This window comes from Salvia hispanica, chromosome 1 (assembly GCF_023119035.1).
Source record: "Salvia hispanica cultivar TCC Black 2014 chromosome 1, UniMelb_Shisp_WGS_1.0, whole genome shotgun sequence".
Taxonomy (NCBI): Eukaryota; Viridiplantae; Streptophyta; class Magnoliopsida; order Lamiales; family Lamiaceae; genus Salvia; species Salvia hispanica.
Genome location: NC_062965.1, coordinates 50,558,865 through 50,575,391, shown reverse-complemented (window position 1 = coordinate 50,575,391; position 16,527 = coordinate 50,558,865). Strand labels below are relative to the sequence as shown.

General features: G+C 38.9%; 2 protein-coding genes across 2 annotated transcripts; one reads left to right on the top strand and one right to left on the bottom strand.

Moving 5' to 3' along the window:
• The first annotated feature begins 309 nt into the window (after nt 1–309).
• Nucleotides 310–4,308, top strand: LOC125199873 (disease resistance protein RGA2-like). The gene is made up of 8 exons (XM_048097739.1): nt 310–484; nt 1,645–1,725; nt 2,265–2,343; nt 2,477–2,551; nt 2,652–2,794; nt 2,884–3,268; nt 3,379–3,484; nt 3,544–4,308. The coding sequence occupies exons 1-8, from the start codon at nt 310–312 to the stop codon at nt 4,306–4,308; spliced, it is 1,809 nt and encodes a 602-aa protein (XP_047953696.1).
• Nucleotides 4,309–14,177: 9,869 nt separating this feature from the next.
• LOC125199864 lies at nt 14,178–14,753 on the bottom strand. Its single transcript, XM_048097735.1, has one exon. The coding sequence runs from the start codon at nt 14,751–14,753 to the stop codon at nt 14,178–14,180; it is 576 nt and encodes a 191-aa protein (XP_047953692.1).
• Nucleotides 14,754–16,527: the final 1,774 nt, after the last annotated feature.

Here is a 16,527-nt window from a genome sequence, read left to right as displayed (position 1 = left end):
TCACAATTGTTATAACTCTGTATAACAATAAAAGATTTTAGATTAAATTGATTTGATTGAGCATCGCATTGCATTTTATTGTTTTAAAAGATTTTAGATTACTACAATCCACTTTCCGAGCTAGCCAAATAAATGAATGATTGGAGCCTTCCCCTCTCTTTCCGAGCCAATGAAGAGGTATGCTTATGTCTCTTTGGCATGTTAGTTAGGCGATGGAGTTGGAACATCTCCAACTAATGCCTTTGGCTGCCAGAGGATATTAAACATCTCCATAATCTTGATGGGCTTGTGTTAGAGAGTCTTCCCAAGATGACGCGCTTGCCTCAAGCCTTTCAGCACCTCACTTGGCTCGTGTTAGAGGATAATCCAGAGCTGGAATCAGTCCCAGATCAGCTACTGTCTCTTAATACACTCAAAGTTACAGACTGCCCAAAGGTTGTAACTATTCCAGCTCTGCCAAATTTTAAAGAGCTAACAGTCACTGGTTGCCCACAACTGGAAAGGCGATATCAGAGAGGAAGCAGAGAGGATTGGCACAAAATTGCCCACTTGTTCTCCTATATAATTTAACTATTTTTGATCTTTAAGTTCTTGATTGATAAGTTACGTAAGTACAAGATGTCCTTATTTGCCTGTTTCTGCCAGGTCTTAAGTCTTAACATATTTTCATCATTTCCAGTGTTTATGAAATGTACAGAATATGCACTATTGATGTTTATGATGAATATATGCTTCAAAATAAGTGTTTTATGTGTTTTTATGCACTTTGAGATTACCTTCTTCTTCATACAAACATGAGGTCTTCACCGGTGCCAATACTTAGGTCGTTCGAAGTTGGGTTGTTGGAAATATTATCCTAAGCAGGATCAATTTATAAAATTTGACTTATAGGCACTGTTTAGCCATGCATACAGAGGCCTATCCCAAGCTATGGTAGGGGCTCTAGTGGAGACTTCAGAAACTAGATAACAAGCTATGGACCTTCAAAGTTTGAGAAAATTAGAGTTAGGATTTAGGAGTTGAACTTCCACGAATTTGGTCTGTATGTATCTCCCAATCTAAGGACCCAATTAGTCATACATAAACTAGGAAGGGAGTGCGTTATATTGCTAACTAATTAAATTGCTAACTCTCCTAACTCATCAATCGGGTCCTATTCTAATGCTTATAGGACCCTAATCCAAAATCAAGACTAAATCTCCACCTTGACTTAAATGAGTGGATGAGATTAAAGCCCACAAAATCTCAATAAAAAGTAGACAAAATATCAACAAAAGTGTAATATCGTCATTATCATCAATATAGTGTATTAAATATGTTAACACGGTGACATCAAAATGTCAACACATAATATCAACACATTATATTGAAGTTCAAAAAAATTATTTGTTGACATTTTAATGTCATCGTGTTGACATTTTTAATACACTGCGGTGATGAGTTAGCAAGTTAGGGACATACTAGACACATATATTACTAGATACATATATTACTGAAAACTGGATGAATCCGGTTCAACGATAGGGACCTTGACTTTACATTATCCCGGAAGGGAGCTAATAATATCTTCGTATAATTATCTAGCTTACAGTAATCCCCATGCGAAACGAGGATCTTCTCATAACTTTCTGTTGATGCTAGCAGGCGCTGGAGATGGTGAAGAGACAATGCTTGCGAAGGACACAGACTGGGCCGTGGTAGGCGCCATGTGGAAAGAGATACACTGTGTGAATAGTACATAGAATACGACGTGGTTATGCACCCCAAGATGACGGACTTGCCTCAAGCTTTTCAGCACCTCACTAATCTACACGTAGAGGATCTTCCAGAGCTGGAATCAATCCCAGATCAACTACGATCACTTAGTATGCTCTTTGTTAAGGATTTCCCAAAGATTGTATCGATTCCAGTGCTGCCAAATCTGAAATCGCTAACGGCACTTCTTCATTCATTAAGATGAAGAAGATACTTTGAAGAAAGAATACAAAGATGGTGGGTAAATGTATTTCAATGTATTCATCTTTATCTCTTTATTTTTTTATATATACAATACACTATTTCTTTATTTTTCATAGTGTTGGAGGATCTTCGAAAAGTTGGCGTAATGACAAGGGGCGAATCAAGTACATGTTCCAGTGCGCAGAGTCGAATGCAAGTGTCTTAGAATTTGTGGGTGAATTTATGTGTTTTGCTCTACTTTTTTTAAGCATTTGGGGGCAAGATTCTTTTTTTGTGCTTATACTTGGATGAATTCGTATATACAGGGCATGATGCTGCTTTGTTTGAGAAATTCAAAACAATCCATGATGTTGATATGATGGATCTTTACTTTCATAGTAATTGGTATATTAATTTCTTATAAGAAATATGTTTGTGATATTCTTAATAAAAATTTTGTTTTATATGTTTGATGTTAAATATGACCTTGAGAGATCTCCTCCATTGTGTTTATAATATTTGCAATTTATGTATCAAGGCATTGCTGGTGGGATGAAACAGCAGAGTGGGGAGAAGATGTACAGTGCTTGGGAAGGATGCAGGCTGAGCCGTGGTAAGCGCGGTTCCTGCTGTTGTAGAGCTTCTTCGCCTTAGGATGCATTTGTTTTTGATGAATTGTATAAATATTGGCACGGTGTATGTTGTGTTTCTAGTATTCATTTATATATGTACTTTGTTTGTGAGTTACAGCAGATGGAGAATCATCAGCTGCAGCAGCAGCAACGGCAACATCAGCCTCAGCAGATCCTTCCAAAACAGTCCGCGATGGGTTATGGATCAACCATGGGGATTCCGAGTAACAGTCAATTGAGTAGCCCATGGATTAGGGGCGGAATGGTTGGGATTTCTGACCGGGAATGAATAACTCACCAGTCCATAATTCAGGGTCTAATGGATCTCCAGCCGTTTCATCAGACGAGCTCACATCCTTACGTAATCTCCAGCATCTATGTTTGTGGGGCTGCAATTCGTTGTGTGAGATTCCATCTAAAATGGGAGAATTAAACGGCCTGAAAATATTGAGCATGTTTGTCGTGGGTCTCAAGAGAGGTAACCAACTTGAGGAACTGGAATGCTTGAACCTCAGTGGAAGGCTTCGCATTAGGCATCTGGAGAGAGTAAAAGACCATATGGATGCAAAGAAAGCGAAGATTGCAGAGAAAAATAATCTTCATGAGTTGAGGTTGTCATGGCAAAGAAATGATTTAACCAAGCTAGAGGAGGAAGTTGACGAAAGGGTGTTGGAAGCACTTGAACCTCACCCAATATTGTTTCTCTTCATATAAAAGGCTTCCGAGGTAGATATCTTCCACATTGGATGGAAAGTTCAACTCTAAGAAAAATAGTTAAGATTAATTTAAGTGATTGTGAAAATATTAGGTGTTTTCCAAAAATTGGAGAGTTACCTCATCTTGAGAAGTTGTATATAAAGAATATGGGGATGGAGTATATTATTGAAGAAGAAGAAGTTGGGAGTGGTCACCCAGTAAAGATACTGTTCGTGGCTTTGAAACATCTGCGTTTAGTTGATCTCCAAATCTGAAGGGACTATCAAATAAGCAAGAGAGTAGTAAAGAAGCATTCCCAAATCTCGAAGCTCTATGGATTGAGCGCTGCTCTTTATTAATACTGCCACCACTCCCATCCCTCCAAAAGTTGGAGACACTAGTATGCAGTAGCTCAACTTTGGGTTTATTATCTGAGCACATCATTCTTAGAGACCTGTGGATTGAAGTTGAGGAGAGCCTAGCATGTTTCCCAATAGAAATGCTGGCAAATTTCAATAAGCTCCAAACATTGGTAATCGATAATGCGAAAGAGATCTCTGTGACAAGAGAAGGTCTGCAAATCTTAAAAGAGCTTAAACGTTTATGTCTAAACAATTGTGAGATAATGAGATGTTTGCCAGAAGGGATGCTGCGGCAACTTACTTCTTTGGAGACCCTTGCCATATGGAAGTGCCCAGAAGTACTAGAGTTGCCGCAGGAAATTAAACATCTCCATAATCTTGAGTTCCTCATGTTACGGGATCTTCCAAAGATGAGGCGCTTGTCTCAAGTCATTGAGCACCTCACTAATATATACCTAGATGATCTTCCTGAGCTGGAATCACTCCCAGATCAGCTACCATCTCTTATTAGACTCATTTTGGAAGACTGCCCAAAGGTTGTATCAATTCCAGCTCTACCAATTCTGGAAAAGCTAATCATTGTTGGGTGCCCTCAGCTGGAGAGGCGATGTCGGAGAGGAAGTGGAGAGGATTGGCACAAGATTTCCCACGTTCGCAGCATTTATATTTCTTCAAAGTAACTCAACTATGGTTTTAGTAGTACTTTGTATTCAATCGACATCTTTCTTGAAGGTGAAGTATATGAAGTTGGTGAGTAGTTCTATATCAATGTATTCTTCTTTATTACCTAATTTTTATTAACATAAAATAAACTAGCTCACATTCTTGTTTATTTCTTAACTTTCCCTAGTGTTGGATGAACTTTGGAATGTTACATAGAGGCAGGGGGCGAAGCAAGTACAGGTTCAAGTGCAAGTATCTTTGAATTTGTGGTTGAATTTCTGTGTTGCTTAGCTTTTCTAAAGTATTTGTAGCAAGATTCTTATTGTGTGCTTGTACTTGTATGATTTCATAGTATATAATAGGAATGATGCTGCTATGTTTGAAAAGTTCATTTCACAAATAGAAATATATAGGTGATATTCTCAACAAAAAATCTTGTTTACATATTTGAGTGTGCATAGTCAAATGCAAGTGTCTTAGAATATGTGGCTGAATTTCTGTTTTGATCAACTTTTTCAAGTATTTTGTGGCAAGATTTTTTTGTGTGCTTGTAGTTAGATGATTTTTCTTGGAATGTGCAAGCTGGAGAATCAAGTTTGATGAGATGATTTAGTTTCTAACTGCTATTGTCATATCAGTTTAAGGGAGGGATGGTTGAATGATTTGACTTGGCTCATTGTAGACTCTCTTTTCTACTTATCTATTCATTTTCTACAATGTTTAGAGATTTGCTGTTTTTCTGTGAGTTATCTTCTATTAGACCTTCATTTCTACTTATCTATTTTTTTGCTATCTTAAGGTTTTGTGTTTGGTAGAATAACATATTTTGTTTGGTGAAATATCTTAAGATATTTTGATGTTATGTTATTCTCCACTACATATTATTCCTAGGACATGGCCACCATCTAGGCTAAGACTTCAAAACATCATAAAGAAATGAAGTAAAAGAGGCTCACCCTTGGAGCTTATATCTTCACTTCAATTCTAAGATGAAAAATCGATTGCTTAGCCCGACTCCTCACTCTCATTTAATTATAAACACTAAAACCCTGTATAGATGAATTTCAATTTCAAGAATTGAAGCAGTATGGATTTCTCAGTAGATGAATCGCCGGCAGAAAAAGCTCTTGGCCCCCTTTTTTCTCACCGAAGTTCTAAAAGTTGGCACAGTGGCAAGGGGCGAAGCAAGTACTACTACAAGTGTACAGAGTCCAATGAAAGCGCTTATAATTTGTGTTGGTCAACATTTTATATGTATTTAATGGAAAAATTCTTGTTGTGTGCTTCTACTTAGATTATTTCATACAGTATCTACTAGAGGAAGTATGAATGATGCTGCTCTGTTTGAAAAAATCATTTCCCTGCAAGAAAGATGTTTGTGATAATCTAAATGAAAATCTTGTTTCCTCCTTGTGTTTATGATATTTGCGATTAATTAAAATTGAATAGATTATAGTTTATTTATATATTTACATTGTTTGTGAGTTACTGTTTTCTGTTTTTGCTGCCTTCTTCAAAGATCATATGATAATTTGTTTACTCTAGTTATTATCGTTATTTTATTACCCGTGTTTTTTTCTTGTAATTCCATTGGCCATTCTGCCAAGTATATCTATGTGAGACTTATAATTATAGGTTAACATTCTTAAAGCATCGTGTTGACATTCTCAAATCATTGTGTTGATATTTCCGAAACACTATATTGACATTTTCATCTAAAACCCTAATTTGGCGTTTTTTTTTATCTTTTTTGATTTTATTAATAAAAACGAAAATTACACGTGGCAAATTGTAGACCACACGTTTTCTAAAATCCTATGGCCTTAAATTAGTTGTAGTTAGCAATTAAATGATGAGTTAGCAATTGATCACTCCCCTAAGTTTATAACCACCTTATCATGGAACTAAAAGTACATTTACACTCTTTTGCATCCATAAATGAGATTATTTTTTGTGGACCTAGGGAGTATATATAAGCCCTTATTAAAATTCTATTTCATATTGGCTCAAAATCGTAAAAACTAAACTAAAAATATGATATTTGTAAGTTGGTTGTATTTTGAATTGATGTCCTGAAACTGAATCTATTTGGTTCATGTGAAATGCATAAACTTGTGAGATGCATGATTAAGGTAGAACTAATGGCAAGTTTCTGTGTTTTTACTTACCTTTCTTTAAGTTTTTGTAGTGTATCTGATATTGGCGTTGGAAAATTATTGTCTTGAATGGTATATTAGACATGATTTAGGAATAGAGAAACAACGAGAGGAAAAATGAGATCGATAATTTGATGATGTTTTATTACTGCATAGACTAGCCCTTTATATAGGGTTCATACATGTGTAAGTATGGTATAATATCAATCAACTATCAATCATTCTACTCTAATCTTGGAGTATAATTGAGATTATTCTTTGGTATCTTTTATTTCTTAACACTCCCTCTCAAGTTGAGTAGTGGGATCTCCAAAACTCAACTTGCCTAGTACATTCACAGGCTTCTTGAGTTGACGGCTTTAGTGAGAATATCTGACAGCTGATCTTCAGATCGGACGAATGGTAACTACACAACTTCATTTTCTAACTTCTCTTTGATAAAGTGTCTGTCAACTTCAACATGCTTCGTTCTATCATGTTGTACTGGGTTTACAGATTGCTTCCCTGCTTGTCTTGTACGAGCCCAATTTCATCCATCGGCTTTCTTAGCCATAGGATCTCCATTAATCCACTTTTTATCCCCTGGAATTCAGCTTCTGCACTTGATAGTGCCACCACCTTTTGTTTCTTATTCCTCCATGTTACCAGATTACCTTCAACAAATGTGAAGTATCCAGCTGTTGATTTTCAATCGATTGGGTTACTTGCCCAATCGGCATCAGTGAACCCATAAACACCTCGGTGTTCGTTCTTTCTGAACAGTATTCCATGTCCAATGGTTGTTCCCTTGAGATACGTGAGAGAGAGATAGATGAGCTTCCCCATTAGGCACTGGTACTTGCAGCTTTTTAGAGATCTGTAGTCCGTGATTCACTAGAATTGGTGTATCGGCAGGTTTGCAATCTATCAGACCTGTCTCAGCCAGAATATCCAAGATATACTTCTTCTGTCTCAAAACAATTCCTCCCTCAGAGCGCAGTACTTCTATTCCCAAGAAATATTGAAGATTCCCCAAGTCTTTCATCTCAAATTCTTGAAATAAGATCCCTTTTAGCCTTTCTATTTCTTCTGTATCATCGCCCGTGATGATCATGTCATCTACATAGATGATCAGGGATGTGATTTTATCGTCTCCCTTTTTCAAGAACAAAGTATGATACGAGTTACTCTGCCGGAACCCATGCTTGGTCATGGCTTCTATGAATCTCCTAAACCACCCTTGGTGGCTGTTTGAGTCCATAGAGAGTCTTCTTCAACCGACACCCTTCTCCTCTTTAAAATCCCTCTGAGAATCCCGGTGGTGCTTCCATGTATACTTCTCTTTTTTAGTTCCCCATGTAGGAATGCGTTTGTTACATCAAATTAGTGGAGTGGCCAGTTCCTATTTGCAGCAACTGAGAGCAACACTCGAATGGTGTTCATTTTTTCTACTGGAGAGAAAGTCTCATCATAATCAACTACATAAGTCTGCGTGTAGCCTTTTGCAACCAATCGTATCTCTCGATAGATCCATCTGGTCGTCGTTTGATAGTGAACACCCACTTGCATCCAACTGCCCCTTTTCCATTGGTATTTTGCATTTCTCCCATGTGTTGTTTCTTTCTAAAGCTCCCATTTCCTTCAGCATTGCCTCTCGCTAGTGTTTGTGTCTCCAAGCTTCTTCCACAGTACAAGGAATCTCCTCATCTTCACATAAGGTGCATAAGGTGGCCTCAAATGCGTGGGCAGTGTATATCCTTCAATTTCACAATGGAGTACTTGTCTTTTCTGCCAATGATCTTAAGGCTATATCTTTTTGGCGGGACTCCTCTATTGGGTCTCGGTGGCAGTCTATATCCTTCAATTCCTTCACTAATCTCTTCTTGCAGCAAGTTGCAAATTTCTGATTCATTTTGTTCTTCTGAATCAAGCTCAATATCTGTCTCTCAAGGTTAGTCTCACCAGAAATATCAATATACATGTACGGGAGAAATATCATAAGCACTTACAATGGATACCAGTAGGGGATCTTCTTGGACGGTGTCACTGTTTGGTGCAGGCTGTATTTCTTCAGAGTCTCGTGCTGGTGGGCTTGGATTTGTCTGACCTGTTAGAAGGCATGTGGCTGGTAACCGGCTTAGTGGGTCACTATGACTCTCCCCTGACCGCTAAGGTGGTTAAAGAAGTAGTATGTTTCAAGAAAGTCACAGTTTATGGTTGTGAACATGCGATTGGTTTTAGGGTCGAAGCACCTATACCCCTTTTGTGAATTTTCATAACCCACGGAGACACATTTTATGGCACATGGAGAGAGTTTAGTTCGATCATGTTTTTGGTATATGGACAAATACTGAGCATCCAAATACTCGAGGCTGGAGAGTCAAAGGCAATGGTATTTGGTCAGTGTCAAGAGGACTTCCAGGGGTGTTTGGAGGTCTAGGGTACTAGAGGGTAAACGATTTGTCAGATAGACTGATGCGACGATAGCTTCAGGCTACAAGTGTCTAGGGGTGTTGGATTCAATAAGCATGGCCCGAGCCATTTCTAGGAGAATACAGTTCTTCCTTTTCGACACACCATTTTGTTCTGGGGTGTATGGGCATGTAGTTTGGTGAACTAGACATTTATCATGACAAAAAGTTTTCATTTTTGAGTTGACAAATTCCCCCTATTGTCAGGGCGAAGGATCCTTATGTTTTTTTGGAATTGGGTCTGAACTAGTGCATGAAAGTGACTAAAATGTTCAAAAACCTCATTATTTTATTTCATAGAGTAGACCCATGTCATACGAGCGCAATCATCTATAAAAAGAAAAAATTATTTGAACCCTTGCCCCCCCCCCACCACACACACACCAGAATGAACCAGTGAAAAAAGAGAATCAACACGGGCATTATTTGATTTATTGGAATGTCTATGGCTTTTGGCCAACACACAGATTTCACAATACATATCTTGACAAATTTAGAAAAGAGAATTTTTAGATAACCCGTGGAAGGATGTCCCAAATGACGATGCCAGAGCCAAGCCTCTCTGCCAGTAGTTCCATGAGTTAGCAAAGCGGTTCCTTGCTGTGCTATTTCGTCCACATAATACAGCCTCTCCCGTTCAGTGCCACGTCCAATAATTTCTCCTGTCCTGATATCCTGCAATAAACAGAAGTTTGGTTGCATCAGCAAAGTACAATTTAATTCTTTCGTCACATGACTGATTGACAACCGTTTATGCAACATGGAAGGAACATATAAACAATTGGATAACGTCAGAGAGTAGATGAAATTCTGACACATTTCCTTGTGCTCCTTCAACAGAGGTAAATTCTCCACTAGCAGTTTGGATATGGCTTTTTGGTGCCCTATGCATATTGGATATATCAGAAATATCATAAGTAATAGTGTCGGTGGCTCCGGTCTGTATGTAAAATATGATCTTTATGTAAAATGTGGAGAAAATTAGTGGGTTTTAACAAATACAAGCTCCTGCCCTAACTCAATTGCTGCTTCTCTGTAACAATCCCTTTTCCCAGAACCACTCCCACAAAACACACACACTTTTGAATCTTGATTTCATATTCATTTCTTGCTCCATTTTTTCCCTCTAAGAAAAGTAAGGCTGTTGAGTTGATTTGGTGGAAGATGAACAAAGTATGATTGATAACTCTATTAGGGTTCTCTATTTTGCTTATAAATAGAGGTGCTCACTCATTGTAAAATCATCCTGAAATTATATAGTGAAATCACTGGCTTGTCATCGCCCCCAGGCGTAGATACACATCGTATCGAACTAGGTAAACGATTTCTTGTGTTCATTCTCCTTTGTATTCGTGATTTCCTGTGTTTATATCCCAATAGTATGGGAATTGTTGAGCAAAAAAAGATTTTTGATTGTGATGGATGATGTATGGAATGACCGCCAGGATATATGGTTTGAGTTGAGGGATGTTCTATCATGTGGCTCAGCCGGTTCATTGGTTGTTGTCACCACACGCCAAAAGAAGGTAGCTGAAGTAATGAGAACATTTCCAAGTAGAAGTAGGGCTTTAGTAACAAAGTGTTGCATAGACAAAAGACTGTAGATTTCGTGTTCTTGTCACTTTCTAAGCTATTGATCGTCAAAGTTCTTTTATCGTCCATGGACATCCCCAAAATATTTGAATAAGGAAATTGGATGTCTTATGCCGCACATTTGTATTGTGATAGGCGGTCTAGTGTGACGAGACATGAAAGTTACTCTTCATGAGACGCTTAGAGATCTCATTTTAGACAAGGTAATTTAGTTTATGCTTACACTAAATTACCTAAATTACCATATTAGATAGAGGAAGACCTACTAAATGCCATAGGGGACTTATGGAGCCCCCAGAATTTTTGGTATTAGTATATCTATATTAGTGCTTTAAACAATTATCGCAGTTGGTTTCCTTCGCTGCCTTAATTGCCGAGATTGGTGAGAGTGAAAGTTACGACAGTTCGATTCCCAGCTGGGACAATTGCTATATTTTGCTCCACAGTTAAATCTGCACTCTATTTTTACTGATTCATCTTACATATAAATGTCCTTATTTTCCTTATTTACATTTGACTTTGAGTTTGATTCTTACAAAAAAATTTATTTTTATTATATATACATTTGAGAGTTCAATTCTCACCATAAGAGCAATTACTATATTTTTTTTCAGTTTATATTATTTTTTTTTATTTTATATTTTACGTGTTCCTATTTATATCATTTTTTGCACATTGTTTAATATTAAGAATTTAGTTTAAGTCTTTCTTTTCTTCAACAATTTATTTTTTTTAAAAAAAAAACTCTCTTTTTCAACAAAGTTGTTTTTTTCTTTTTACGTTGCATCTATCAACGATCACTTTACACATACCTCTAACTTTTAATAATTGATTCTCTTATTCATCGGCGCTAAAAATTACTACTCTTCGTCCCCCAAAATTTCCAAAATTAAAAAGTGTATAATCTTGTGGGACAAACTATAAAGGAAATAGTGCATATTATTGTTGGACGGAAGGAGTATTAGTTTTATAAAAAAATATGAGTGAGAATGTGTTAGTTAAATGTGAGATCCACTACCAAAAATGAGAAAAGTCAAAAGTGATATTAAAATTTTGGGAACGGATAAAAATGAAGATAAGTGATAAATTTTTAAGAACGGACGGAGGTAGTACTACCATACTAGAAACACACCGATTTAGAACCCCCACCATAAAAATCATACGTCCGCCACTGATATTAGACGTTGGAATTAGACGTTGAACTTGACTAACCAGCTCTCCTTTTGGGTTCGTGCAGGCTTACACCATGGAGTTGGAAGCAGAAGTTGCTAAATTACAGGAGGAAAACGAACAATTGCAGAAGAAACAGGCGGAGATAATGGAAGTGCAGAAGAATCGGGTTCGTTGCTTCGCCTTCACCGCAAAAATTTTGAATATAACATTTGATACGCGGCAATGGTCATGGATAGCTCGTCTCAACTCCCTGCTGAGAATTGAATTTCCACTAGACGAAGCCGGCTCTTCCCATCAAGATCCATTCTTTGATATTTTCTTACGACTACTTTTCCCATCAGCACAAGTGTTTTATCATGTCATCCACCTTTCCATTTCCTTATCAAAATCTTGGTTTTGTGCAATGGTCCTGGAATGTTCATGTCTGCTCCTGTAACACCCGCGAAATTCCGAGTAATAATTATTTTTTTATTGAATGCGATATGGTGATTTATTCGAATTTTTGAAAATTAATATTTAATTTCTCGCGAAGCAAGGAATAAAATATTTTGCGCTTGCACGGATAATATTTCTTTGGCGCAATGGATTCTTTTAGTTCTCTATGAACTTTGCGAAGTACGAAATCTTGATTTAAATATTCAAGTGGAGGCGATATTGAATTAATATAGTACTTGGCACAACACCAAGGGACTATTTATATTTTGTTGGGAGTGCGCGAAGGAGAGTGCATACCGTGTTTAAATATCATAATTTCGAAGGTTGATTTGTGTCGGTGGAAAGCAATATTATTTTGACTTTCGTGGAAATTTATTGGAAGTACTATATGGAGTACGCGAAGCGTTTTGAAGTACGGATCAATTTTGGGAGGAATTAATATTTAGAATAACACTAAATATTAATTAATTGCATTGGGCGATTTTTAATCTTTGATTGGGAACGAGACGGCGAAATTTATTAAAGTTTTCCGTGAACTTTAATTAATAAAAGATATGCAAAAATGTAAGTAAATATTAAATTAAATAAAGTCCAATATTTATTTTACAAAGGCTTTGGGCCATGGAATATAATAAAGCTCCAAATCAATTAAATAAAGTACACGAGTTTTGAGCTACATTTCTTTATGAGTCCAAGTAAATTAAATAAAAGTGTGGGAGATAGATTTTGAGCCCAATCTATCGCATTTCATCTGCAGAAGCTGTCAAAATTCCTTCTCCACTTCCAGCCGTTACCTGCACAAAATTGAACCACATTAATCCATCCTAATAATGGGGATTAATAACAATTAAGTCAGCCACTAATGGCCATTGAAACACCATTATTATCTTTTAAATCCCAAAATTGGCAATTAAGCCAATTAATCTTCACAATCAATTCGCCAAATCATATCAGCATCTACTACACGATTTTCTCCTCATTCTAGCAGCTGCAATCACTCAAAAATACTCACTTTCACAATCTTCATCTCTAGCAAGAACAAATTGAGAGAGAAAGAGAGTTAGAGAACAGAGAGTTTGGCTTCCAAGTTCTATCACCACAAGTCACGGTAATAATCTTTTCACTATCCTTGGATTTCCAATTATTGATCACAGCCAAGAATAAAGCTTTTTACAAAAATTCTCTATTACAGCATCCACAATGGGGCGGACTAAGCTCCGCCCTATGCATCGCCACGTCAGCATTATAGTCCTCCGCCACTTCCACCTGGAGTGGCCACCCTATAGCCTCACTCTACAGTCAACGCTCTATGTATAGGGCGGCATTTTATCTATTATTTGAATATTTAAATAATTCAAAATTTGGAAAAAAAACTTCATTTCATTAAAATCAAAACATTGCACTGCGAAATAAAAAACTCAAATTCTCAACGGCGGTTGTGGTTCCAAACTTCTTCAATCATGTCGTTCATGAGTTGAGTATGGTCTTGTTGGTTGCGCATTGAGGCCTGTCGCTGTAGAACCTCACCGAAGCCCATCGGTAATCCTCGAGTGACAGGCGAGGTCGCCGTGTTGGAGCTAGATCCGGCTTCATCAACCACCCAACTCGGTGACATGTCCACGTTCTTGTTCGACTATCATGTTATGCATGATGATGCACGCATACATGACGTCGGTGATGACTTCCTTGAACCAGAAATGTGCCGGACCTTTCACGATTGCTCAACGCTATTGGAACACCCCAAAAGCCCGCTTCACATCCTCCCACGCAGACTCCTGCTTTGCCGCAAACAAGACTCTACTGTCACCAATTGGGCAGCTAATCGTCTTAAAAAAAACAGGCCACCGTGGGTATATGCCATCGGCCAAGTAGTACCTCATATGATGTCTGCGGCCGTTGGCAGTGAACTCGATGGCCGGGCCGCGACCCCTGCACTGATCCGCGAAGAGGGTGGACGAGTTGAGGACGTTGATATCGTTGTTCGACCCGGCTACACTCCGAAGCAGGCATGCCAGATCCAGAGGCGGTGGTTACGTGACGGCTTCGAGGATCATCGCCGGGTGGCTGCCCTTGTAGCCACTAGTAAAATGGCCTCTCCACGCCGTCGGGCAGCCAGTGCATATAGTCGATGCTCCCTAACATCCCAGGCAAGCCGTGCACCGTCTCGTGCATCCTCATCAGGCTCTGGCAATCATCAGCAGTCGGGCGTCGCAAATATGTGTCGCCAAAAGCCTCCACAACTACTTTACAAAAATTCATTAGACAATCGCAGCCAGTTGTCTCCCCGACGTGAAGGAACTCGTCGAACATACCCGTTGTGGTGCCGTAGACCAACTGCCGGATCGCAACCGTGCACTTTTGCAACGGCGTAAGTCCGGGTCTGCCGATGTCATCTTCCCAATACTCATCACGTCCCTCCAACGTGTGCACAATGCGGAGAAAAAGATCTCGGCTCATTCTAAAACGGCGGTGAAAAACATTCGGGCCCCACCGTGGATGCTCGGCAAAATAATCTGCGAACAGACGTTCGTGAGCTACATCGTGCTCGCGGGGACATACGTCCGACGTCGTATCGGCCGCGGGACCGCCGCGCCACCGCAGCCGCCGCCGCCTGCTCCCGCTGCATTTGTGCCAAGCATTCCGCCACGGCTTCATTAACGGCATCGAACAAGGCTCGAGTCAAGGCCCGTCTGCAGCCATCCGATGTACTCAAATCGTAGTCGGCGGGATTCATTTGTGAGGAGACGAGAGAGAATAAATTGAAGAGATGTGAAATTGGAGTGTGTGAAATGGTAGAGAACTGTGGTGTCTAAATAAGAAAAAAAAAAAATTGGAAAAAATTCAAAAAAAATAATGAAAACGCGTGAGCATCGTCCGCGATGCCACAGTGGCGAAACACAATGACAGGCGATGAGCATCATCCGTCGCATCGTCCGCCCCATTGTGGATGGCCTTACAGACCGAATGTGAAGAAGGAAGAATGGGTTGGTGAATCCGTTTTCTTGTTTTGGGCTGGAAATTAAATTTGTTGGGCTCCTCCTTTATTTTGGTGTGGGCTCACTAGTTTTAAAATGGGAGACATAAGGTGGGTTTAAATTAATTAATTCTTTGGGCTTACTAATTAATTTGGAGGGATAAGGTGGGCTGGATATTAAATAATTAAGTGGGCTGTTAATTTAAATCATGGGGGAATTATTTAATTAAATCCCGGAAACAACTCGAAGTGCGAATAATTTATCCCTAGTTCGAAATAAATATAAATGCGAAGGGAAATAGTTGAGATAATTTATTTATGCGCTTGAATAATTTTTGGGAATTTATTCCTACATCGGGGAGGAAAATACGAGGAGCCAACGGAGGAAATAGGGGCGTGAGCGACCAACCGGCGTCGCACGCGACGCCTTTGGCAGCCGCCGAATGATCGAAAATATGCGAAAATTGAGAAGCGAGATAAAAGAATTTAATTAGGGTGCATGCATTCTAATTAGTAGTGTTCTCGTGCTGATCGTTGTGTTACTACCTTATTGTCTAAAGGGAATTGTTCCGTGAGACTCTAATTCGGAACGAGGAATACTCAAGTGCGATACCTGTTAAGCGAACGAGGTGGGCTTTCATTTAAAGTACAATTTTGGGCTTTGTTCCCGATGATGATAAATACTTTGACGTGAAATGAATGATTGTCATGCCGTATTTTGGATTTTTGTGGAATACCTATCTACCGCAAACCCCGCTTAGACTAGTGTACACCATGTGGGGACCGTGTGCTATTTGTCATTCATTTGGCCAGTCCAGCGACCGTCGTGGAATGTGGCCACATTCCCGTTACGCGAGGATACATTTCAGATAGGGTATGGATGATGGAAAAATGGTTGATCAACTGACTTTGATGAAAGTGGAAATATTTTGTGTACTTGGGTTATTTTGAAAGCTAAACCCCAAGCTCACTTGAAAATGGCTTGACAATAATTATTTTTATGCAAATGTTTCCGGCAGCTGTCCACTGACTCAGCCCTGCATATGTTTTCCCTATGTGTAGGTTGAGCATTGACAAGTCATGGTGGGGTGTTGAGTGGAGCCTCTAAATCTGAAGTCTACTTGTTATCCGTACCGAATGGGTCGTGTCTTCATACATGATTCTATTCTCTTACTCTTGTTTGCTTCCCCTTAACTATTTATCTTATGAATAATGTGCTGCGGACCGAGATACATTGAAACTCGATCACTCTGATACATCATTTTGGTGATTAAATAAATTACTTTTCGATCTATTTCTATCAAATTGTGATATTGCCTAAATTTCCCCTTTCGTCCCCGCTTCTTAATTCCCACCCCAAGTCGCGATAAACCATTCTTTCTATCCTTAGAAAGGGCGGGCGTGACAGCTCCCTACTGATCCTATTTTCCCATTTTCCGAAAATTGAATTTTCAC